This window comes from Sphaeramia orbicularis, chromosome 14 (assembly GCF_902148855.1).
Source record: "Sphaeramia orbicularis chromosome 14, fSphaOr1.1, whole genome shotgun sequence".
NCBI lineage: Eukaryota > Metazoa > Chordata > Actinopteri > Kurtiformes > Apogonidae > Sphaeramia > Sphaeramia orbicularis.
Window position 1 is genome coordinate 35334288 of NC_043970.1, and position 25606 is coordinate 35359893.

A 25606-nucleotide genomic window follows, 5' to 3' on the forward strand; every position below is an offset into this window, starting at 1 on the left:
AACTGGATTATGAAGCAGGCATTGACAGGAATAATGAAGCCTGGGCGATGGACAGGGAGGCTGGACGTATAAATAGGAAGAGCAACAGTTGCAGTGAGCATTCAACCCACTCTGCAGAGCTTCGAAACTACTGAGAAGAGGTAAGACTGCTTCATCTTCATGGATGCTTGAAGGACTGGGTGGATGCAGGGTTGGAGAAATAGGTGGAGGTATTACAGGATGATGTTAATGATGATTTGACATGATTTTACTGAGAATATGATAGAATATAATGGTTTCATGGCTCACAAGGTTTTGGAGAAAAGTCAGGAAGTCATTTTGATTGTTTTTGTTTTGCTACTTCAAGCTAAAAATCAATGAGCTGAGGTTACTCCCTATGTGGTAACAGAGTACTCATCTAAAACCATTACACTGTAAATGGTTTAAGAGTTCATTCACATAAGCTTTTAAAGTCTATTAGAGTAGACAAAGTGCTCTGCATAAGAAAATGAATGTTGTTGAAGTTTACCAGGCTGCAATAGGACCCGAGCATGGTTGTTTTAGATTTACTCTCAAAGATCTAAGACCACTGGATATAAACAAACAACCCATCAGAGTCAGTCCATTTAAGTCAATTAAAGCCAATGAATGTAACTGTCCATGGTGCTGAAATTCTGCCATGTCCTTCAGTCCGTACAGCTGACTTCTGTCAATATAAACCTCTGTGTCAAAGCAAGGACCTGCCATCATCTAGTTGTGAAGTTGGTCTTTTTTGTTGCCTAAATCAATAAGTGATCATTAATACAGGTATAGGTGAACTGGGGGGTGTTATGTACTTTGTGCAAATGGCCAAACACTAAAATTTTATGACGCAGAATGACTTTTGCAAAATGTAAAGAGGCTAAGTCACAATCAAGCTTCACATTTAGTGGTGTTGTCATAATTAAGAGCCAATAGTATATTTTTAAGATACAGTTTTGAAATGTACTCTTAGAACACATTTCTACAGCAAAATGGAAAGTAAAAAAATGACATGGCCACAGAAAGGGCACTGATTGAAACAAATACATTGCAGCTGTCATTACCTTTTTGCAAAGCTTTCTTATCCGCATTACAGAGCTATATTAGGCTTTTGTTAGGACTTAGTGTTCCCCTGAAGACTACAGTCACTGAATGGCTTTTATCCATTTAACAGGCCTTGAATAGTTTAGTTAAAGCACAGCTTTGGCACCACCGTAACGTTTGAGGTAAACATGTAGTGACATAATCACACGTGCCATGTAAATCTGGTCAACAGTTTGGTGTGAGTATTGTGTCTTCTGGAGAAGGGCCACTAAGTTGAAAGAAAAAAAGAAATGCCAGCTTTGCAGGTGTAATCTCATCCCATCAGATTTGCCCTCTGTAACCCCGAAAGAAAACATAACTCTAAATGCCAAAGAGCAGACGGCTGAGAGGATCACAATATCTGACCTACATTCTGACCTTCTAAAATCTAAATCCTCATCTGTCTTTTCTTTTCTACCAACAGGACACTCTCAAATATTCTGCAGATATGGCCAAGTAAGTGTAATTTTCATTTTATGATCTGTCACTTTTGGCATATTCTACTGTCTCTTAGGTTAAAATTACACAATCACAGTTGAAAAGATGCTGAAAAGTCTCTCCATTGTTGCAGCTTCTCTATTAGAGTCTCTCAAAACCAAAAAGGTTTTTGAATAACGCAACATTTTTAGTTTAAAGAAAACACTTGTGAACTGCTGTATTTCAATGAATTGGATTTTATGATATGTTCAGTCAATTTTAAAATAGTTTGAAGTATTTACTCAAGCATTCCTGCAGGTTGAGGCCTCGGTTTAATAAATAACATAAATTATTAACTATTTGAGCAGCCTGTTATATATGTTGTTTCTTCACCTGGACCAGCCTTTCAATCCAGTAGGATGAGGTAAAGCTGGTCCACACTTAGCTATTCTTAACTGGATGAACAGGAGTAAGGGATTAGTGAACCTTCTGCTACCTGCAAAGCCACTGACCTTAACTTCAGACACTAGAATTAGTCATTATTTTTATCTGATTAATCCAATGTTACTAGATTTATACTTATTCACAGAAAACTGAAATGTTAATATCTATACAAAATCTGAAACTGTACATCAAATTTGTGCTATTATAACCATTTTTGATTACTGTTACAATGTAGACGCAGAAAGAAAGAAACATACAAGATGAAAAATGAATTCCCAAATCTTACTGACGTGTTATTTGATTTCTTTTTACTTCAGGGTTTTCAAGAAGACCAGCAAAAGTGGAGCGGTGAGACTACATTTCTCCTTTTCTTTGCTTTTTAACAACTTTTGTATAAAAAAAGAGGTGAAGCCGCAGCATCTAAAATACTGATCCATGTTTACTATTTTGTCTCACAGCTGACCCTCTACCTGGGAAAACGAGACTATGTAGATCACGTGACATCGGTGGACAAAGTCGGTATGTTTCGTCTTCATTTGTATATTCAGTTGTGAAGGAGTGTATTCTGTGTGTGTGTGTTTCCATCCACATGCAGACAGTCATAAAACATACCTGTTTTTCTGTAACTACAGATGGTGTTGTGAAGCTGGATCCAGCTGAGTTTGGAGATAAAAAAGGTAAGGTTTTATGATCATCTGAAAAGAAATTTAAAAAAAAAAAAATGTCGTTTTCACATAAGTAGCTTATTCGGGACAGTGTCTACAGATTTTCTCCTGGATTTTTGATGAATTTTTTTGAAATATGTAGAATTTGCCTTTACTTGTAATGAGTCATATTTTGGTAGCTTATACATTGGAAATCCATAGGAAGTCGTATGTGGACTTTCATTGAGGTAGCTCAGTTCTCCTCCAGTGAAAGTGCCACCCACTTCTTCTAACCTCACAAATTCAAGTTGTTAACAAAATGACAGCATTCTCTTAATACTATAAAGATCTTTCTCCTCCTCCTCCTTCTTCTTCTTCTACTTTTTCTTCTTGTTCTCCTCCTCATCCTCCTTCTCCTTCTCCTCCTCCTCCTTCTCCTGCTCCTCCTTCTTCTTCTCCTTCTCCTTCTTCTTCTTCTTCTTCTTCTTCTTCTTCTTCCTCTTCTTCTCCCTCTTCTTCTTCTTCTTCTACTTCCTCTCCTTCTTCTTCTCCCTCTTCTTCTTCTTCTTCCTCTTCTTCTCCCTCTTCTTCTTCTTCTTCTTCCTCTTCTTCTTCTTCTTCTTCTTCTTCTTCTTCTTCTTCTTCTTCTTCTTCTTCTTCTTCACCCTTTATATTCCTCATGCAAACATGCTTGAAAACTCACAAAACTTGCAACTGGTAAAGACCATATCAAGCTTCAAACACATGGATAATACTTGGTATCAACAAAAACATCCATGATATAAACCCAATAGGAAATTGGCAATTTTCAACTTCCTGTTCATTACAGTTATGAATAAAAGTTATCATAATGTCCTTACAATGCTTTAATGCTATTGCCATGTCAGTGTGGAAAACTTTGTTGCTTCGGCCCAAAACACTAAAGCTCTATAACTCAGGTGTGCATTGTTGTATCTGCAAAAAATCCTCACCATTAACTCCAGCCCCAAATACAACCTCTGTAACAGACAGTTAACGTTATATGATAAAAAGCCTCAGAGTGACCTGAGATTTGTTTCACATATAATATATTGCGACATGATGTACAATATAATGAGAAGTTAACATTCATACACGTACATGCACTCAATAACCTGCTGATTGCCCTTTATTTTATGCCATTTTCACCTAGATTTTGTTGTGTTGAGTTTAGAAGAAAACATTTGAAAACAAGCATGGCAACAAGAAACTTTAATTTTCTCTTTTTATGTGTTATTCAAATGAATGCCCTGTTAATTATTTGGGCATATGTGTAATGCATTAAGTACAATGATCTGTTTCATTTTGTTTCTCATGTAATGATCACAGGCAAAAAGACACTGCTACCTAATATGCACATTTCAGTATTTTCAGTCACATCACCTTTAATATTGACAAATGTTTTAGCACAGTCCAGCACAAAAAAGTAAGAAATATTATTATTTGTTGCCAGTGTTTGTGCAGTTGGCATGTGCCTTCCGTTACGGCAGCGATGACCTGGATGTGATCGGTCTGGGCTTCAGGAAGGACATCTGGATCCACTTTGTCCAAATTTACCCTCAAGCCAACAAACCTGCTCTGAGCCCAATGCATGAGACTCTGCTGGCGAAGGCTGGAGACAGCGCATACCCTTTCTCTTTTGAAGTATGTGATAACATGACTCTGTAGATGCATAACCGTAAGAGCACAGCAAAAAACTAATGTAATACACTAATACATACAATACTTGATATGCAAACTATAACTTTTGTTTTCAGTGTTTTTAGGCAGTTTTTTTTAGCACTGCAATATAATCTGTTTTAATTACTCAAAATGGTTATACATGGAGTTTTTAACCCTGTAAAGCCTGAACCATTAAATCACTGACAGAAAATTCCAGTCCTTTGAAACTGGAGCCTTTATTGGTCCTTCTGAACAACCAAAAAATGTTTTTCAAATATCAATTTCCATGTATGATTTTCAATTTTGAATCATATTTGATACATCAGGTCTCAATGCACAAACATTGTTGTTTTTGAACAAACAAAAACATAATATAACACAAACATGTCTAACAAATTGGTAATTCCTTTTCAAAAGTGTCTAAGTTCTGCCTCCTTCCTCCTTAATGACAATCTTGTAGTGTCACTGGAAAGGCCTCTGGTGAATGAATTCCTCCCCCTGGTGGATTATCAGTGTATTGCATGTGTCTAATTGTATACATCAGGATTTTCAAGAAAAAAAATATCACACTGATCATATAGAAAGCTTCAAAACTTATGTATCAAATATGACACATTCGGCATTATAGGTTTAATAATGTCCTTTTGTATTTATAGATACCCAACAACCTGCCATGCTCAGTGTGTCTGCAGCCTGGACCTGATGACAAGGGAAAGGTAAACCTCCCACTCACTATGTAAAACTTCACCTCACACTTTTAGCATGTATGCATGTTTGTAAATTCTATTTTTTGTTAATGTCTAACTTTATTTGTTTGTCCTTCAGGCTTGTGGCGTTGACTTTGAGGTCAAGACTTACCTCGCCATGGAACAGAACAACCCTGATGAGAAGATCGATAAGAAGTAGGTTTGAAATGCTCTCACAGGACTATTTCGGTCGTTGTTATGCTGCTTGGAAACTCATTATTTCCCCTTTTTTTTTGCCTGACAGGGACACTGCTCGCCTTGTCATTCGTAAAATCCAGTATGCCCCCTCGCAGGTGTCTGCAGGACCCAAGGCTGATATCTGCAAAAGCTTCATGATGTCTGACAAGCCTGTTCATCTAGAGGCCTCCCTGGAAAAAGATGTACAGTGCCATAAATTTTATTACACATTGCATAAGTGATATATATTAGTAGTAATGGTTTGAGTGCAAATTTGAGGTGTTAACCATGTGTTTCTTGGTTTAATTGCAGCTTTACTTCCATGGTGAGACAATCCCTGTCAAAATTAAGATCAAGAACGACAGCAACAAAACAGTCAAGAAACTCAAAATCACCGGTGAGTACATGTGATGTTACAAGTGTCTCCATCACTGTGAGTTCTTCTTACAGATTATTTATTTTCTGTTGCTCTTCTTCTTTCTCCCTCAGTGGACCAAACTACAGACATCGTCCTCTACTCCGCAGACAAATACACCAAGACTGTTCTTACCCAGGAGTTTGGGTATGTAGACAGATCCTTACATGAGCTATGATGACATAAAAAAAACCAAAAACTTTATAAATGCACATTTTTTATTCAACATAATCATGACATTTAAACAAAAATCAGACATAAACACAACCTCACATGGAAACAGAATCAAATAATAAAACAGAGAGGTAAACCATATATCACTGCGGCATTCAGTATATTAGCACCCAAGTAAGAATCTTTTATAGGAATATGACAAATAAAACACACATATACTTCACTTCTATTTTGACAAACCTTTCCCACCTGTCTAAATATTAACATCACCATGAGAGTAAACTGACATTTAATGAACCATTAAAAAAATCTGATTTGACATAATCTTTGTCTGCAGTTTTAAAAAAACAAAACAAAAACAAAAACAACTCTAATTTGAGACTGAGTTTCATTACAATACATATCTTTTGAACTTCCAAAAGCCACCCATAACATAAGAAAACAACAATAATTCCACAGGCCTTTAATATTTCTCTATTGTGTAAAAATTGTAAATTCTTTTCACCTGAAATGACCTCATATAAACATCTACTATCGTTTAAACAGCATTAAGATACATATTTATTCCCATGGTACAGCACAATGAAACATGTTCTATTTGTGATCAGTTCCATCCAGAGTAACAGCTGCTGATCAAAAAAACTGTATGAATTTATGATCCATTCCATTGTATGAACCACTTATTCCTCTTGAGGGTTAAATTGATCTTATTTCCTTTATTTCCTTTTGTTATATGGCTGCTTACCTATAAACTTGTGAAGGTTTACATACCAACAACTTTGATGAATGCATTTTATTTCACAGTGAGACAGTGGAGCCCAACAGCAGCTTTGAGAACACTCTGAACATCACACCCCTCCTGAGTGAGAACAAGGAGAAACGAGGACTGGCACTGGACGGACGCCTTAAAGATGAGGACACCAACTTGGCCTCCACCACTATGTAAGTGCAGACAGGATTCAATTTACTGTATGTGTTAAAACATTTACTCTGAAGTTCACACATTCTCAGACAGACAAAGCCCAAAATATTCTAACCCACAAAGACCCAAACATCCACTGGTGACCAAAAGCATCTACTGATCTAATCTGTTCAATAACTTCTGATCCATTAATCGTATCAATCCATGTAAATAATTGGTGTAAAATACAGCTTGTCATCTTTTCATGATCATCAGATATGACCCATTTGGATGTTCAGAGGCTCTGTAGTGAACGTGGAAACACTGTCATCTTTTACAACATTGATTCATCAGTAAAACCCATGACGTTGGAGCAATGACAGTGGATGGAAATGCTTGGTTTATGTTCAGTTAATGATAGACTTGACTGAAAAAGTAACTTTTTCTCCAGTTTCCTCTCTTTCTGATAGAATAACCATTGAATTTACTCTGAGTTTTTATGAATTTCTATATGATCAGTCAATTAAATATAGAAAAAAAAATTTGGTGATTTTTTTTTTTTTTTGTGATTTAGTGATTTATTCCAAACATGCAATGAAATTTAACATATATGCACTAGCAAAACATACATAATAATACAAATATCAAGAATCATAACAATCTCAGACAGAAGAAAAGCACAATAGTTCCATTTACATGCCCGCAAAGGGGTGGGAAGAAGTGCAACTTAAAAATACCAGATTTTTACCGAAGAAATGCAAAATAAGGAGGATAATATTACAATAAATCACTTAAGAAAGGGGTAACATAGAAAAAAATGTATTTGCGACCTGCCACATTAGTAGCACTGGGTCATTATGGGTTAAACTCTGCTTTGATAAATCTTTTTAACTATGCTTTTTCTCCTATCCATAGGCTGCGCAACGTGGAAAAAGATGTGTTGGGAATCTTGGTTTCCTACAAGATAAAGGTTAACCTCATGGTGGCAGGAGGAGGGTAAGTGTCAGGTCTATTTGCTGAATTTTAACATCATTATCAGTATTCATTACACCGATTAAATTACGAAAATACCTAAATTATGGATTTGTTTTTGTCCTGATGCAGTCTGCTGGGTGGCCTCACCGCCAGGTAAGCAACATATTCATAGTCATCACATGACAGAATAAGCAGCCAATTAGGTGTGACCATCATCATCATGCGATATTCTCATTGGTTGGTTTGTGTGTCTTTGCAGTGATGTGACAGTGGAGCTGCCATTGATGCTTATGCACCCCAAGCCTGAAGGTATTTTTACACACAAACAAATGATCACAGTGACATTAGTACACCGCAAAGTTTTATAATGGTTTCTTTCTTTCTTTCTTTCTTTTTCTTTCTTTCTTTTTCTTTCTTTCTTTCTTTCTTTCTTTCTTTCTTTCTTTCTTTCTTTCTTTCTTTCTTTTTCTTTCTTTCTTTCTCATTGCAGAGTAAATACTGTGTATCAATGTAAGTACACCTTTGAATACTTTTATTACGCTGTTATCATTTAGAATTACATCATTTATGCCAAACCTTCACAATTAGAAAGTCAGACATCTAAATCTTTGATCTTTTTTACTTCAGTTTTTCTCATTGTGGAATGACATTAATATTTCTATATATTTCATGTTCATTTCAGTGTTGTGAAAGGAAACTCCCCCATAGCCGAGGTGAGGCTGATGGTTTGTAGTGTTTATGTGTTTGTTGAACTATATATGGGTGTCCATATTGCTAGTCTATCAACAACAACCACACAGTAAATGATATCCTATATATGAGTATTTTCTAGTAATAGAGGAAATATTCACAATGATGAATTCTTTATTTCTTTTAAATCTAATTTATTACGGTATATACATATTTTTCCATCTTTTTGTATTGCACTGCATTTCAATTTTGATACTGATGATGTTGTTTGTTCACTTTTGTTTTTTAGAGCGAGTATTCCACCACGAAGGTTGAAAGGAAAAACACAGTAAACCAGGAAGACAACAAGAGGGTGGAAACAATAAGGACACAAAAACAATGAAGAAAAAGGATATGACCGATTAACAACAACAAAACAACTGAAGGAAATGACTTTTTCAACACTTGAAACATATATTTACCAATGTAATATCCTCTCTCAGATTTTGTTTTCTCTGTTAATGTAATTTAGAAGTAGAAAGACACTTTGGACTTTTCACCTCATGTTAGAATATGAATGAGGTCAGGCAGATAATCAGCTGTTGAAACTGCTGCACAGAATCTATTCTCTTAAATTTGTTGCTTTTCTCTTTCTGTCTTGTGAAATGAACCAGTTCATGTTTTTTGACTGACTCAGTCAACACAATAAAGTAAAAATTAAGTTATTGTGTTGTTGCATTTGTTTTTGTGTCTGCTGACTGTGTTGTTAACTTTGGCTGTCAGTTATAAAGTCATATTATAGGTGGTCACTGAGTTTATATTGTGTATAAAAAAGTTTTAACCTTTTGAATAATAAATAAGAATAATGGATTAGATTTCTATAGCGCTTTTCAAGGCACCCAAAGCACTTCACATTATTGATCGATTATTCATTTACACTCACTTTCACACTCAGGTGCTGGTAAACTACATTTGTAGCCACAGCTACCGTGGGGCAGGCTGATGGAAGCGTGCTGCCAATTCGCAGCCACACTTAGTGATTAGCGTTGAAACTAAAATATCTTCAAACTAACACTACTTTTTGTTGGAACCCAATGGGGAAGTCTATTGTAATGACAGTCACAATATGAAATAAGCATTACATATATCACTAACATAGATGAGATTTCTTTGTAAATAAAAGTAGACTGCTTTTTTTTCCTGCATTCTGATCAATTGTGTTCTTAGGTCCTCTAATAATTCTCTCAAAATGCTCCATAAAACAGGAAACAAAATAAATGATTGTGTTTTTTTAATTGTCATATATAGAAGAAAAATATTTGGTCCAGAAAGAAAAAAAAAAATAGAAAGATAAAGAAAAATCTAAACTTTAAATATATAAGAAGTGGATTAAAGACAATAAGTGACATATCTTTTGCATTACAGTAGCAAGAAAGGTTTGTGAAAACTTTAGGGTTTGCTCAGTTGTACCATAAATTGAATGGGTAAATGTCAAGGTATTCATCTGTGAACTTGAGCTGAACGAAAATGGACCAATCAGCAAGACAACAACCTAAAATGCATGGTTAGAGCAGAGGAAATTTAACGATTTGCAAAGCTCAAATCAAAATCCTCATGTTAATCCCTTAGAAATACTGTAGGAAGAACTGAAGTAAATAGTTCATGTTTGAAAGCCAACCAACATGTCTGAGCAGAAACTGTTCTGAATGGAGGAACAGGTTCAAATCCCTCCAAGCCAAAAGGCAGCTGATACATAATCACTGTGATTTTTTTTTTTTAATTGCCAAACTTATTGCTCCAGACCACACAAATGCTGAACATTAGACATTTCCACAACATATAATCGGATGAGTATTATGTTTTTGCTTAATTTCTTTAATTTTGTTCCATTTATTTACTTATTGGATGTTACTTATTGCAGAAAAAGAGAACCAAAAGTTACCCTAACTATTTCTCGCAGCTGTCCAGTTTTTTGCCGACAGAAGGCAGCAACTCTAACTCGGAGAATGAAGAAGACTGTCATTCTAAGGCAGGTTATTCTGTTTGAAGTTCTGAGTGAATTATATCACCTGCAAAACACAGATTTTGAAGTAAGATTTAATTGAGTTCCTGCTCATGAAGGGCTAGAGGGAAATGAAAAGGTGGATATTAATCTCTTAACGGATATAGACATTATAGGAAGTTTTTTTTTTTTTTTTTCTGCCAAGGTTTTGTTCCACACTCCAGTCCAATTGGTGGCGGTAATGCACCATTAACCTGGTCTGCCAACCCACAATAAACTACAAGAGCAAGAACAGGACCGTCCTTCTGACGTCATCGCGCACAACGTGCACCGCAGAGGCATCATGGCTTTGAATGGAGGTTTGTGAACTTGTAGCTTTTGAGCTAACTTAGACATTTCTACTTCACGTCTTGAAATTTGATTCCAGATTACCTGAACAGACGTAGGGCAAAAAATTCGTGTGTCGATTTCTATCTGCCAGTAGGATTTGTCGTTAAGTTAAGACAAACAGATATGTGTCGTTAGCTGACGTTAGCACAGTTGATATTCAAGCTAGCCTGTCAACATTATTACACAGCAGATTAAACAAACCTTAAAACAACACATGTCGTCGATCATACACCGGACATGTTTTCAAATAAGTCCTGAAGTACTTGCGTTCGTTAAATCAGTTACAGTTGCAGATCAGATACACATGCATTGCAGCAGCGATAAGACAGTGTAGTTTCCCTGTATGTGGGGGTGATGCTGTATTCTAACAGATCGATACTTGTCTGTGAAATTAGATGACGAAGACTTTGAGTGGGAACCTCCTACCGAGGCAGAGATGAAGGTGATCCAGGCCCGCAGGGAACGACAAGATAAAATCAGTAAACTGATGGGAGACTATCTGCTGAAAGGATACAAGATGCTGGGAGATTGTTGTGATACTTGCGGGGTAAGTGCAGAGGGTTTAGGTGTTCAGGTGGTGAGGCTGTTATTGTGTACAATGTGTAAAGTGTGTGTTTGTTCTGTGTCTCCAGACAATACTTCTGCAGGACAGACAGCAGAAGAACTACTGTGTGTCATGTCAGGAGCTGGACTCTGATGTTGACAAAGACAACCCTGGTACACACATCATACAAATTAAATGCATGAGTATAAACTATGGGTCACCATCATTTTATTATTTTTCTATGGCATTGTTATGGTATATACCTTATTTTAAAATGTATTATACTGCTTCATAGTATCATACTATTGGTCACATTTCTTTTTTCTTTGCTGTTCACAGCTCTAAATGCACAGGCAGCTCTGTCTCAGGTGAGAGAGAGACAACTGGCCTCCCAGTCCCCTGCATCCTCCCAATCTGCTGAACTAAATGGAGGTCCAAGCAGCAGCCACATAGGAGTATCAGTTCCTCAGCCCCGACCAGAGCACTGTGAGGGAGCTGCAGCAGGGGGGAGAGCCCCCCTCCCTCCACCCGCTGTCCCTTCAACCTCAGCTCCTCCCCCTCCTACAGTCCTCGCACCCACTCGCCCACCTGTGTGTCCACAGACCACTGTTCTCCAACCGGTGCTGCAAGAGGCTGAGGATGCCGTTCTAACGAAACTTCGCTGGGCCACCAACCAGCTACAGAGTTCAGCCTCTCTGGAGGCCAGTATCCAGCTTTGCAGCCTCATTTCCAGCTGTGCCAACTCGCTGCGCAGCCTCAAGGAGCTCAGCCAGTAGCCTCAGTGGATCGGCTGAAACAATGGATTGATGGGAACGCTGTTTCTACCTGCCTCTGTCTTGGAATAGTGACTCTGGTCAATTTTTTTTTACTTCACTGTGAATGAGCTGAATTTAAAATTGGTTTGAAAATGCAAGTGAAGTAGGATTAAAATGCCAAAAGTGCACAGTTTGCTCTTGATTTAACATGCCTAAAAGACTGATGGAATATGTTACAGGGTTTCAGTATACATATTTAAAAACATTTTCTTGCTTTTGTTCCTGTAACATTGATGTAATGTTGAACATTGTCCATCTGGCCATCAGTAAACTTTGATTATAACCTATTTATTTTACAGTACAAAAATAGACAACATATTTCTATATATCTACCTTTCCCAATCTTAAAAAAACAGCTTGGGAACACTAAAAAGTGTTTCCAAGCTGTTTTTATTCGGTCGTCATATGTCAGAGCGAAATATGTGAGAATGCTATGATACACGTTGACTTCAACAAACCCATGAGAACTATAGAAAATAGACAAAAATGACAGAAAACACAAGATGAAATCAACATGTTAAAAAGTTACATAAATGATGTAAAAAAGAAATAAAATGCACCAAAATCAAAGCAAAGTAAAAGACATCATCCATGATGTACTTTTGTAAATTGGGGTTCCAATGGAACATAACCTTTATCTTTTGGGTCTCAAACTGAAAAAGCCTGGGAACCACCGCCATAGATAATTGTATTTTGTTCATTTATATTCCAAAACTCAGTTCATTTTAAAGCATTCGAGGACAGTATAATATGGCTAAGGTCTAAATCCAGCTGTTTCAGATGGTAAAAAACTCCTCAATGTGAGTAAATTGTGACCTTAACTCGTTAAATTGTAGATTTGTCTTATAAAGATGGAGACAGACACAAGTAAACAAACTGTTTTGGGTGTGATCTGTTTTCTGATTGGCTGTTCAGTATTGTTTCAAAACTAACGGGTCACAAAATTATAAAAGAGTGTGAAAGATGTTTAGATATATTCCTCATTCATGTTTGTGCATTTGTTCACAGAAACAGGAATGTCTGTTCAGAAATACAGTTTATTAGACTGGTTTCAACTATATGTCCTATAGTTACAATCAGCACAACGGCCTTCATGTCTGCATTTTTGTCTTTTCTGTTCTGGTTGTTTTCTGTTCCAGACCCTGAAGATGCAGTCCCTGGTTTTATTGTAAATACATAGCATGCATGTTTTATATGTATGCATGAGGGCTTACTGTGATGGTCATGGGTTTCAGTGATGCTGAGATGAGACGAGGCAACACTCAGGAGTCAGACTCATTCCTTATTCATTAAGAAAATCTAGAGCAAACAAACTGTGCACTGTATGTTAATAGACAGCACTTGATGCTGGAAAAACACCTTATGAAATTGTTATACAGGGCACTAAGAATTTTCTAATAATGAAGCAGAATAAAGCTTTGCCTGTTCAGAAGTCCTGGTTTTTTTTCTATGAAGAGTGTCAAATCATTGGCCTCATAGTATGATAGTCATATTTTTGGCCACTGAGATATCTGCTTAACTTTACTTTCCAAACACTGCTGTTTCATTTTATGCAGATATCACAATTTGGCCATAAATATAACTTGGAAAATTATGTTATGAGGCTAACGAAATGCTGTTAAGTTTAGTAGTAGATCTTTTAAACATATGCTTTTGATTACAGGTGAATTTATATCCTCTTGAGACCCAGGAAAGTGAAAAATCAACTTTTTTACATTAAAAATTTTTCTTGATTGGAAACTGCATAATGCAACAGTGTTTTTTTCATAAATTTTTTAAATTTTTATTTTTTTTTATGGAATTTCCTTCGCAACGGACACCATTTTTTTAAGTAAAGCTGTCAAACTTTTGTCCCTAATGAGGATAAAAATGCCTCGCTGGGTCTCAGGAGGATATAGTGAATTCATGATTTAAGATGTCTTAATTATTATTTCTTCAGTACTTATTATGATGTAGTGTTTCCTTCAACACTAGTTGCTCTATTACTGCCTGTGTGTGTGTGTGTGTTTGTGTGTGTGTGTGTCTGTCTGTCTGTGTGTGTGTGTGTGTGTCTGTCTGTCTGTCTGTCTGTCTGTGTCTATCTCTGTGTGTCTGCCTGCCTGTTTGTGTTTGTGTTTGTCTGTGTGTGTGTGTGTGTGTGTGTGTGTGTGTGTGTGTGTGTGTGTGTCTGTCTAGTTTGCCACTAGGGAACTACACTTTTGGTGCAGTGGGGTTAGTCTCCAGTGGTGAACCCATTTCTCCTCAGTTCAGTTCAGTTCAGTCCACTGGTGAACACACCTCTCCTCTCCTCAGTCCACTGGTGAACACACCTCTCCTCTCCTCAGTCCACTGGTGAACACACCTCTCCTCTCCTCAGTCCACTGGTGCTTCAGTTGTACATCTACTCTCTGTCAGTCTTCCAGACTTTCCCACATCCACACCTCTACTGTACGGGGCGTGGCGCGGTCACGTCCGGGCGGAGCCGAGGTCTGTCTGCAAACTCTCCCACACAAAAGAAAGGAAGCATAACAAAGCCAGGAAGCCTGGCATACACTGGACCCACGGCTCCCACTGCAGAGGAAGGGGTTGGTGTGGTTCAGCTGGAGGAGCCCCTGGCACCTATGGGTGACACACATGTGGGCTGAGCTCTCTGGACTGGACGGGTATTTGACGGCGGTCTCCGGTCTTTTCCTGAAACAAACACCCATGCACAGCCACAGTCTGTAGTGCCGCGTCTCCGGTCGATTCCACGAAGATCCACGGTGTTCGGCGTCGGGATGATGAACGGGAGTCGGCGCAGCCCGGCTGACTGTCCGGTGGGCGGTGTCTTCTCCTTGGAGGGGCTGCCGCCGCTGCCCAAAGGCCTCAGCGGGATCCTGAACTCCAGCGGCGGGTCGTGGCGGGACATCGAGAGGGTCCACAGCAAGAGAGCCCGGATCCAGGCCGACATCAGCCGGGGCGGCACGTCCACGGAGGCGCCGCGGCAGCACGGTAAACCGGGTGGACTGGACGGAGCTCTGGCTCTGCTGCGGAAGGAGATGGTAAGAACACAGTCTGGTCTGGGGTCTGGGTTTGGACACGCTGGTCCCACTGATTCACAACAGATTTAACTCATAAGTGGATTTAATGGGTTTCTGTCTCCAGGAGATGGATGAGATTTGTTCTGTTGTCATGGAGACGGCTCACCTGTCCAGTGTCAGTGTATTTATTATTGGGAAGGTTAGGTTGGAAAATTTAGCCCAGGGGTGTCAGACTCATTTTAGTTCAGGGGCCACATTCAGCTAAATTTGATCTGCAGTGGGCCGAACCAGTAAAATAATAACATAATAATATCTAAATAATGTCAACTCCAAACTTCTCTCTATATTTTACAGTGAAAAAAGTCAAATTAAACAATGGAAATGTTTACATCTACAAACTTTCCTTTCAAACAATGTGAATTACTTGAACAAACTGAAAGAATAAGTGTAATTTTAACAATATTCTGCCTCAGTTTATCATTTCCACATGTTCATTATAACGTACAGATCACAGTGGATCTACAAACACATACAACATTTAGTATCAGGCAGAATGTTGTTAAAATTGCACATATTTTCTTAAGACATTTCAGGTTCTTCACATTTGTTCAGATTATTCACATTTTTTGTGAAATTTACTTTGGTTTTGTGGAAATACATGAAAATATTTACATTTACAAAGAGAAAAATGTGGAGTTGTGAGTATTTATAGATTATTTTGATAGAATTTTACTGGTCTGACCCACTGGAGATTGAATTGGTCTGCATATGGAACCTGAACTAAAAGGATTGTTAATTTCTTAATATCTATTTTTGCATTTCACAAATTCATCCCAAGGGCCAGACTGGACCCTTTGGCGGGCTGGATTTGGCCCCCGGGCCATATGTTTGACACCTATGATTTAGCCTATTATATTGCATATTATAAGATAAATGTAAGTGGCTGTAATTACTTCAATTAAAATGCACATTACTTTTATAACAAAATTTCAAAAAAAGTTTAAAAAAAAAAAAAGTTAAAAAAATTCTGTAATAACAGGACTTTTTCTCGTAAGACAGGCAGTAGACTGTGTAAATTTTACGCCTTTTTCACCACTGATCATTGCCACACCTTAAAAGTCTCTAATATTAGTTGAATATAATGTTCACAGCCACAAAAAAAAACAATAGTTTGTAGATCTCAAATGAACTCTGAACCACCTGGTGTTTAAACTATCAGTGGGGTTGGATAATGTTTGCACTTTTTCTACCAGGTTTCTGAATGAACCTTTGCTTTATATAATTTTAGTTATTTATTTTCTGATTGTACAATTTTCTGGGCTCCTATACAGGTCTAAAAGGTTGCCCATTTCCTTTTTTCTACAGTCGATACAGTCATGGCCAAACGTTTGGGGAATGACACAAATGGATTCATTGCTTAAAGGTGATTTATTTGTCAAGATAAGTCTTCAAAACCTAGATTATATTATGTACATATGCAGTAAATTTTGTGAAGACAAAACTTGTGTCATTCCCAAAACTTTTAGTCACAACTGTACCGTTGAAGTAAACCAAATGACTAAAATAAAACAAAACATTTAAAGCATGAAGGAATCAATACCAATTAGCTCAAATCTTAATATGTTTGGATGTAATGAAACACCTGTGTACTTGTCAATTTTTTTATTAATACCTGTAATAGGTTTCAGTTAAATTTGTTTTTGTAATTTATTTTTGCAGTTATCGTGTATGTAAATACTTTTAAGATGAAATAATCCTTTATTTTTTACGCAGCAGGGGAAACTTACTGTTACAGCAGCAAAGAGAGAGAGAGACAAAAAAAGCAAGCTATAAGAGCAATAAACTTAAAGGAATTAAAGTGTAAACATAAAAAAACACAATTTTTTACAGAATAGAGAATATATCCAATATGTGCAGCACAGTAGTGTTGGTAAAGTGTAGACAATAACAAAGCTATTGAACAGTGGGATCGCATTATAAAAACCATCCAAACTAATGCACACTGGAATAGAATGATTTCCTGATGTTCAGTCTGATGCAGATCTGTTGTGGTTTTGTGGAACAGGTGGGTCTGCGTCAGCTCGACATGTCTCTGCTGTGCCAGCTCTGGTCTCTCCACGAGGCTATTCAGGAGTACAAGGGAACCACGCTTCTGTCCGAGGCCTCCTACAGCGCTGACAATGGATATTCTGACGAGGAGGAGGAGGAGGACATAGAAGATGAAGATGAGGAGACAGCCAGCCTCTCACAACCTCCCCCCTCCTCCTCGTCCTCATCCTTGTCTCTGCCCCCGCCCAGCGGAAACTCCAGAGACCAGTGGATTAAAGACTCCTTTCACATTCCCTGATGTTTCTGCTCCGTATGTGACAGAAGATACACAACACACACTGAACACTGAGACACTTTTACTGCATTTTTTTTTTTTTTTTACTTTACTTCATACTTATCACTCAGCGGCCATTTGACTCTGCTTTTTTGTCATTTACCTCTGATCCAGTGAACATAATCTATCTCTTTTTTACACTGTGCCAAACAAGTGCTTGTTAAAAAGACATTTAATCACCTCTAGCCTTTACAGATGCATCCATTCACACTCAACACTTAATGGATGTGCGACGTTAAAATTAGTTTTAAGGGTCCCATCAAGCGAAAGTGAACATCAACATGAAAAAGTACATTTGCACACAACATTTATCAAGTGGGCTCATTTTTAGCTAAAGATCTCTATTTTGTGGAACTGTTTTACTTTTTAAAATACTACTTGTAGAAAAAAAGTTACAACCGATTTTATTGGTTGTACTTTTTACACCACAGCCATAGCTCAAATTTGCTGCTAAAAGTTCTGTCTAAAAAATTTGAAAATGTATTCAGTCTGTTGATTATGTAGATGATTGTTAAGTTTCAAATGTTAGATTTTCATTATTTTGTGAATATTATTAATATTTGAAGTTGATGTTTGAACATGTGTGAGTTGCTTAAAAGGCCCTGTCCACATGTTACCACAAAAATATCAATTTTTAATTTCCAAGTTACTTATAATTCAGATATTTGAGTGAAACTTTCAGAAAGTAGTGATCTTTTGATACATTTTGGCGGATGCACACAATGGTAAAGAGTCGTCAACGTGTTACTATGGCAGCCTGTCCACGTGTTACCTCATTCTCATGTCAATAAAACAGAGACTTTTCAATATTTTACTCCAAAATTTATTTTCAGCATGGTTGAACATAATATCTAAAAGGTATTGTCCTACTTGATATCAATTTCTGTCAAGAACCGCATGTTTTGAATGTTTGAGTAAAGCTTAAGAAATTGATGTCTGTTTCAAGTCCACATGTTATTGAGCAGTAATTTACAGAAGAGGATTAGGGCAACTGGGGAAAAAAATTTAAATGAAGAGCCAATATTTATTATAATTATTATTCTGAGAAAAAGTCATAATTCTGGGAAAATAGTCATAATTCTGAGATTAAAGTCAGAATTCTGGGAAAAAAGTCAAATACAGACATTTTTTTCTCAGAATTCTGACTTTAATCTCAGAATTCTGACTTTTTTCTCAGAACAATAATAAAAAAAATATTGAAAACAATCAGAATTCTGACTTTTTCCTCAGAACAATAATAAAAAAAAAATTATTGGGCCTTTTTTTTTTTTTTCCACTGGCCCTAATCCTCTTTTGTAGTAGTTTGATATTTTTCACCTAAAAAATTTATCTTCCCACATTTTGTTATACATAATGTTAAAGTACTTCTTGAATACCTACTCAGATATGCATAACACATGCATATAAGTTACTCTACTACATGACAGAGACTGTTGAACACCAAAAGTGTCCACATGTTACCGCTTGATCGGACCCTTAAGTCAAAGCAGGAATGACAGCAACCTCAGGAGAGTAAAAATCAAGACAGACGAGTAAGATCAGAAGTTATTATCGTTTAACTCAAATGCATCTTCTGCTGTACATGCCACTACAAGCAGTTTACTTCTGTGTTCCAAAGTGAAAATTAGCTGGTGGGTGGTATGTTTCTGCTGCTTTGAACCTCTTTGACATCTGTGAATAAACGTGTGTGCTGAAATACATCTGTGATGCCTTATTATGTTTTAGTTCTTACTATGCATTTTCAGCTACTTCTGTGAAGCTTTACCAAAATCCTCATTTACAAAGATATATGGAAACTTGTGCTGCCATAAAAAAGTATTTCAGCCTCTAAATTTTTTTTTTTTTTTTTATCTCCAATGAGCCACAACTCTGATTTCAAAACATATTCCTTAGAGTTTACACAGGTTTTTATTTGTTATGTAGTCTAATTTTAATTCTTTGAGGTGTTGATTTTGCACTAACTGTCCTGAAATGTATTAAACAAAGCATTTGAATCAATACGTTCTAACAGTTTAGTTTTTCTGCATGCCTCATTTGTTGCAATATAAGTTAGCATCCATTGTCATCTGTGTGGCTGCTTCAGAATCTCAGAGTTAAGTTAGTGCAGATATTTACAATTTGACCTCAGAGATGATGCTTCCAGGTCTGACCAATAGGTGACACACTGTCTCCATTTAAGACTGAGGTCCTTCACCTCCTCCCACCGACCTCCTTTAACATCACCCTGAGGAAAACCATTTGCTGGAGGAATTAGGGGGGAGTGACGTCCGAGAAGAAAGTCCCATGCCCTATTTATAATCATCATATGTTGTGTGGATATTGTTAGACTATCTGCCTGTGCTTCTGGCTGTCTGAGTCTGGTTCAGTTTGAATGTTTGTGGGAACATTTGCTCTCCATCTCTTCATCACAACACATGTTCTCACAGCTTGGATAACAGCTGAATGTAAATATCTTAGTTTGTAACAGTCGTTGACATTGATTTTTCCTCATCTGCTTCTTCTTTTTAACTTTTGCACTGTACTTTACTTCTCTTTTTACTGTTATTGTTCATCATGTGTTGGCTTCCTAACAGCCAGGCACACCGTTATTACCACACAGAAGTGTTATTGTGTGACATTGAGCAACAGTACTGGCAACAAATGGAGATTTTTTTTATTAAAACATGCTGACTCTCTCAACAGATTCCCCTGCTGATTTAGACTCTGTGCACTTTTTTGTGCTTTTTTTTTTTTTTTTTAGCTCTTCTCAAGCAAACACCACAATCCAATGAATAAATGCATAATTTGTGCTTAATTTCTCTCTTCCAGTTACAATGAGTTGGACATGACTGTCTTGGAATGTTTCAAGTATCACAGAACTGCTATATCATCGTCACTATCACTGTAGACATATTGTTCTGGTATTGTCTTGTGACCTTATCTGAATTACGTTAAAGGACAAGTGGTTTCTTTAAAAAAGTAAAATTCATACTAAAAGGGAAAGATGATATGTTTAGGAAAGTCTCAGAATCATTTACAGACGTGTCAAATGATGAAGAGGAGGAATGAGTACAGCCTGTTTCCTGTTTCAACTCTAACAGTTGGACTTGTTGCTATAGTGACCATATTTTCTGATTTTAACAGATATTAATGTTATATGTTTCAAAGCATTGGGACATTTTGAGTTCAGGTGTTTCATTGCTCACAATGGGCTGCATTACAAAAACATAATGACAATGCCATTATGTTACACTGCAATAAAGACTGTTTTTTTCATCTTTAGGGTTAATTTTGTTTCCAGTGTCATCTATGCTTCCAAAATTCTTCAGTGTTCATCACTTAATTTTACTCAATGCAAATTTTTGTTTTAATATACTTATTTTAAATGTTCTATCTACATTTCTGATTCTCTTAAGCCACAAGTAACCATATGGCTTCTTCCACTTGAGGAAAGAAAAATTGCTAAAAGAAATATTAATTTGATATTTATCATGATAATTATCGACAACAGCTGACATGAATATTTTTATCATGATATTTCAGATCAACACATATGTGAAATCCTCATAGTCCCCAACGTTTACGTCACTTTTAAAAAAACTTTTTGGATTGAAATCTAATCACCCAAATAAGAAATAGCTGGAACAAACATTTCAATATTTTTTATTTTGTATCTTTGCTCCGACAGTACTTAAACTATCCTGGATGCTCATTTTGGACTAAATCCTGATTATAATCACCCATTTCAAGTAACATTCTTTTTATTATTTTATCTCATTACGAGTCCTCAGTAGCCTGTGTCTTAATTTCTTCTGTAATGTGAGGAAATGCATCTATATTTACAGATGAAATTATGTTGATCAAACAAAACATGAAATATGTTGTGATTGTATTTATCTAAGAATGAAGTCCATTTGAACCCATAAAGACCCAGTGCTACTTTAGTGCCAAATCCCAAATGAATTTTTCTCTTTATTTCAACATTTCTTAAGTGATTTATCACCATTTATTATAATATTATGCTCTGTATTTGTGATTTTTTTGTGATAATCATGTACTTTACTGTATTTAATTGACTAATCATGTAGAGGTTCATAAAAGCTCAGAGTAAAGTTAAGGGTTTTTATATCAAAAACAGAGAAAACTGAAGACAAAATGACTTTTTCAACAAAATCTCTCATTAACTGAACATAAACCAAGTGTATCCATCCATGGTCATTAATCCAACTCCATGTTTTTTTTTTTGTTTTTTTTTTTTTAACTCTTTTTTATTGAAATTAGAACAATGAATATAAAAAAGTCATATGTATAGTATCCAATATGTGTGTCAGAACAAGAACACTACACTACACCTACACTCACATGTACACATACACACAAATAAAAAGGGGGGGGGGGGCTGTCTATTTACTTAATATTAAAGTAATCTATAAATTGAATAAAATTACTTTACATTATCTTTTAGTGAAAATTTGATTTTCTCCAAATGTAAGTGTTGCATAATGTCTTTCAACAGAACCTGATGAGTTGGAGGATTTTTGTTTTTCCAGTTTAACAGAATAAGGCGTCTGGCCAGTAGTGTTACAAACTTCAAAACAACATTCTGTTCAGTACTAAGGTCCACTCCTGTTGGTTCCACACCAAACATTATTGTTCTTGGGTCTGGAGGGATCTGTCTCTTAAAAATCGTAGACAAAGTCTGTAAAGTTTCACTCCAATAGGTAGTAATGTTGGGGCATGTCCAAAACATGTGTGCCAGTGAAGCTGAGCTCTGGCTGCAACGATTGCAAAGGGGGTTCACTCCAGAGAACATCCTGTACATTTATTTATTTATTTATTTGCATGTTATAAAACAGCAAGAGAATATAAACAAAAAAACAACATTCAAACAAGTAACAGCATTGTGCAGGAGAGGTTAGAAGCCAAAAAAGGCTTATGTGAATACTTCCCCGAAATAAACAATACACCGGAAAAAAAAAAAAAGAATTAAAATACAATATAACTGAAATAATAAACTAAAGTAAAAACAATAAAAATACAAATCAAATTACAAATCATCAAATACAAATCAAAAAATGATATACAGCCTTACATTTTTTCATGAATTAGAGTCCTTTTCAGGTGATTTTTAACCCTTTCACGCATTAATTATGAGAACCTTAGTTAAGATTTTTTTTTTTCTCGAGTGTTTTTATTCCTCCATAGGCATGAAAAAAACAATGTGATCAAGTTGTTGTTTTTTTTTTTTCATGGAGTTACAAAAATGTCCATGCATTTAATTTTTGAAGTGAAGAAACATGTTTAAAACCCAATATCAGAGATTGATATTAAAACAATGAAATAAAATCTGATGTTTTCTCACATTTTAACATATTCTAATGCTAATTATTATTACTCTTTTCATGGAGATAATATGCAAAAAAAAAAAAAAAACAATAACTTTTTTTTTTCTAACAAATAACAGTTGATTTACACTGAAACATGTTACTGCAGATCAGGTTTATCAAGAACAGCAAAATTACAGTAACTGTATGAATTACAGTGTATGGGATGATCCATAAGGGTCCACTGTGTTGGCTGATATGGAACTAAAACAACAAAACCCATGAATGTACAAGAGAACAGCTGGAGAATAACTGTCTACTGTAGTGACCACTATGCATGAAAGGGTTAAATAATGATAAAGAAGATGTTGATTGAAGTTCAGGTCATAGATATTCCAATGATGTAGTCCAAAATATTTTAGAGAATACTGACAGACAGAAGTTCAACAGTACGGAAGATAAAATTTGCTTGACATCTTCAATTTAGACAGATTCCATGGGTTTTACTGGTGAATCAACGTTGTAGAAGTTGACAGTGTTTCCACGGTAACTATGGAGCCCCTGAATGTTCAAATGGTTCATATCTGATGACCATAAAAGATGACAAACTGCATTTTTACACCAATTTTTTAAATGTATGATAGAATAGTGGATCAGATGTATTAAAACATTTAGATCACTAGATGGTTTATGGCTTTTTGGGTCTTTATGGGTTAATATCACTGCTTTGTCTTTTTTTAATTCTCAATTACCCACACCCTGTTTCAGCTATTTATTTATGGTTGTTGTAGTCCAGTCAGAGGAAAGTAATAGAAAAGAAGACACAAAGTTTTGATGGGCCGCAGAGTGCATCTAATGTTACTTACTACAATTATTTACATGTATTCATAGAATTAGTGGATCAGCTTGTATTAAATTAGGGGTGTCAAACATGCGGCCCAGGGGCCAAATGCAGCCCGCCAAAGGGTCCAGTCCGGCCCTTGGGATGTTTTTTGCAAAGTCAAAAATTCCACATTCTTGAATTGAATTAAGCAATAAAAAAAAAAAGAACGAAAGAAAAAAAAAAAAGAAAAAAAAAACTTGAATTAAGGAAAAAATGTTGAATTAAGCAAAAAAAAAAAATCTTCAACTAAGTAAAAAACAAAATCTTAAATTTAGCAAAAAATGTTGAATGAACAACTTCAATTTTCTTCTTTGTTTTAGTGCAAAAATATGAAATTATGAAAATATCTACATTTACAAACTATCCTTAACAATAAAATGTGAATAACCTGAACAAATATGAACAACCTGAATGTCTAAGAAAATTCAGCCCAATTTGAACTATTTTCTGCCTGTTACTCAGTGTTTAGTGTCTTTGTAGAGCTGATCCATAATGCACATGGAGAAATGAGAAGTGGAGGCAGAATAGTGTTAAAATTGCACTGATTTTCCTTAAGAAATTTCATTTTTTTCAGGTTATTCACATCTTTTTTGTTTGATAGTTTATAAAAGTCAGTATTTTCATAATTTAAGTTTTTTTTTCTTACCCTAAACAAAGACAAAATGTGGAGTTTTCATTATTCATATATTATTATGTTATTATTTTAATGGTCCGGCCCATACAGATCAAATTTAGCAGAGTGTGGCCCCTGAACTAAAATGAGTTTGACACCCCTGTATTAAACGTTTAGATCAGTAGATGGTTTATGGCTTTTTGGGTCTTTAGGGTTTTAATATCCACTGCTTTGTCTTTTTTAATTCTCAACTACCCACACACCTGTTAAGCTATTTATTTTGTGGTTGTTGTAGTCCAGTCAGAGGAAAGTAATAGTAAAGAAGACACAAAGTTTGACGGGCCGCAGAGTGCATTAATGTCACTTAATACAATTATTTACATGTATTCATAGAATTAGTGGATCAGCTTGTATTAAATTAGGGGTGTCAACATGCGGCCCAGGGGCCAAATGCAGCCCGCTAAAGGGTCCAGTCGGCCCTTGGGATGTTTTTGCAAAGTCAAAAAATTCCACATTCTTGAATTGAATTAAGCAAAAAAAAAAAAAAAAAAAAAATGAAGAAAGAAAGAAAGAAAAAAGAAAAAAAAGGTGAATAAGGAAAAAATGTTGAATTAAGCAAAAAAAATCTTCAATTAAGTAAAAAACCAAAATCTTAAATTTAGCAAAAAATCTTGAATTAAGCAAAAAATCTTGAATAAACAACTTCAATTTTTTTTCTTTGTTTTAGTGCAAAAATATTATGAATTATGAAAATATCTACATTTACAACTATCCTTTAACAATAAAATGCGAATAACCTGAACAAATATGAACAACCTGAAATGTCTAAAGAAAATTCAGCCTAATTTGAACTATTTTCTGCCTGTTACTAAGTGTTTAGTGTCTTTGTAGAGTGATCCATAATCGCACATGGAGAAATGAGAAGTGGAGGCAGACTAGTGTTAACATTGCACTGATTTTCCTAAGAAATTTCATTTTTTTCAGGTTATTCACATCTTTTTTTGTTTGGATAGTTTATAAAAGTCAGTATTTTCATAATTTAATGTTTTTTTTTTCTTTACCCTAAAACAAAGACAAAATGTGGAGTTTTTCATTATTTATATATTATTATGTTATTATTTTACTGGTCCGGCCCACTACAGATCAAATTTAGCAGAGTGTGGCCCCTGAACTAAAATGAGTTTGACACCCCTGTATTAAACAGTTAGATCAGTAGATGGTTTATGGCTTTTTGGGTCTTTATGGGTTAATATCACTGCTTTGTCTTTTTTAATTCTCAATACCCACACACTGTTTCAGCTATTTATTTGTGGTTGTTGTAGTCCAGTCAGAGGAAAGTAATAGTAAAG

The 25606-nt window shown here is 35.9% G+C and overlaps 3 protein-coding genes across 5 annotated transcripts; all 3 read left to right on the forward strand.

Moving 5' to 3' along the window:
• The first annotated feature begins 68 nt into the window (after window positions 1-68).
• arr3a (arrestin 3a, retinal (X-arrestin)) lies at window positions 69-22348 on the forward strand. Of its 3 annotated transcripts, XM_030154865.1 has the most exons (18): window positions 69-140; window positions 1508-1539; window positions 2262-2292; window positions 2403-2463; window positions 2577-2621; window positions 4060-4250; window positions 4925-4984; window positions 5094-5170; window positions 5259-5394; window positions 5504-5588; window positions 5681-5753; window positions 6585-6722; window positions 7597-7677; window positions 7786-7809; window positions 7916-7965; window positions 8147-8166; window positions 8339-8369; window positions 8636-9050. In XM_030154865.1, the coding sequence occupies exons 2-16, from the start codon at window positions 1532-1534 to the stop codon at window positions 8149-8151; spliced, it is 1065 nt and encodes a 354-aa protein (XP_030010725.1). In that variant the 5' UTR covers window positions 69-140; window positions 1508-1531; the 3' UTR covers window positions 8152-8166; window positions 8339-8369; window positions 8636-9050. The 3 variants fall into 3 exon arrangements, with proteins under 3 accessions (XP_030010725.1, XP_030010727.1, XP_030010726.1); XM_030154867.1 differs by lacking the exons at window positions 8339-8369; window positions 8636-9050 and adding an exon at window positions 22337-22348; XM_030154866.1 differs by lacking the exon at window positions 8339-8369.
• znrd2 (zinc ribbon domain containing 2) lies at window positions 10622-13508 on the forward strand. The gene is made up of 4 exons (XM_030154872.1): window positions 10622-10686; window positions 11113-11264; window positions 11350-11434; window positions 11601-13508. Exons 1-4 carry the CDS (start codon window positions 10671-10673, stop codon window positions 12035-12037), a joined length of 690 nt encoding a protein of 229 aa, XP_030010732.1. The 5' UTR covers window positions 10622-10670; the 3' UTR covers window positions 12038-13508.
• LOC115433447 (protein FAM89A-like) lies at window positions 14504-17491 on the forward strand. The gene is made up of 2 exons (XM_030154873.1): window positions 14504-15096; window positions 17141-17491. The coding sequence occupies exons 1-2, from the start codon at window positions 14833-14835 to the stop codon at window positions 17420-17422; spliced, it is 546 nt and encodes a 181-aa protein (XP_030010733.1). The 5' UTR covers window positions 14504-14832; the 3' UTR covers window positions 17423-17491.
• Window positions 22349-25606: the final 3258 nt, after the last annotated feature.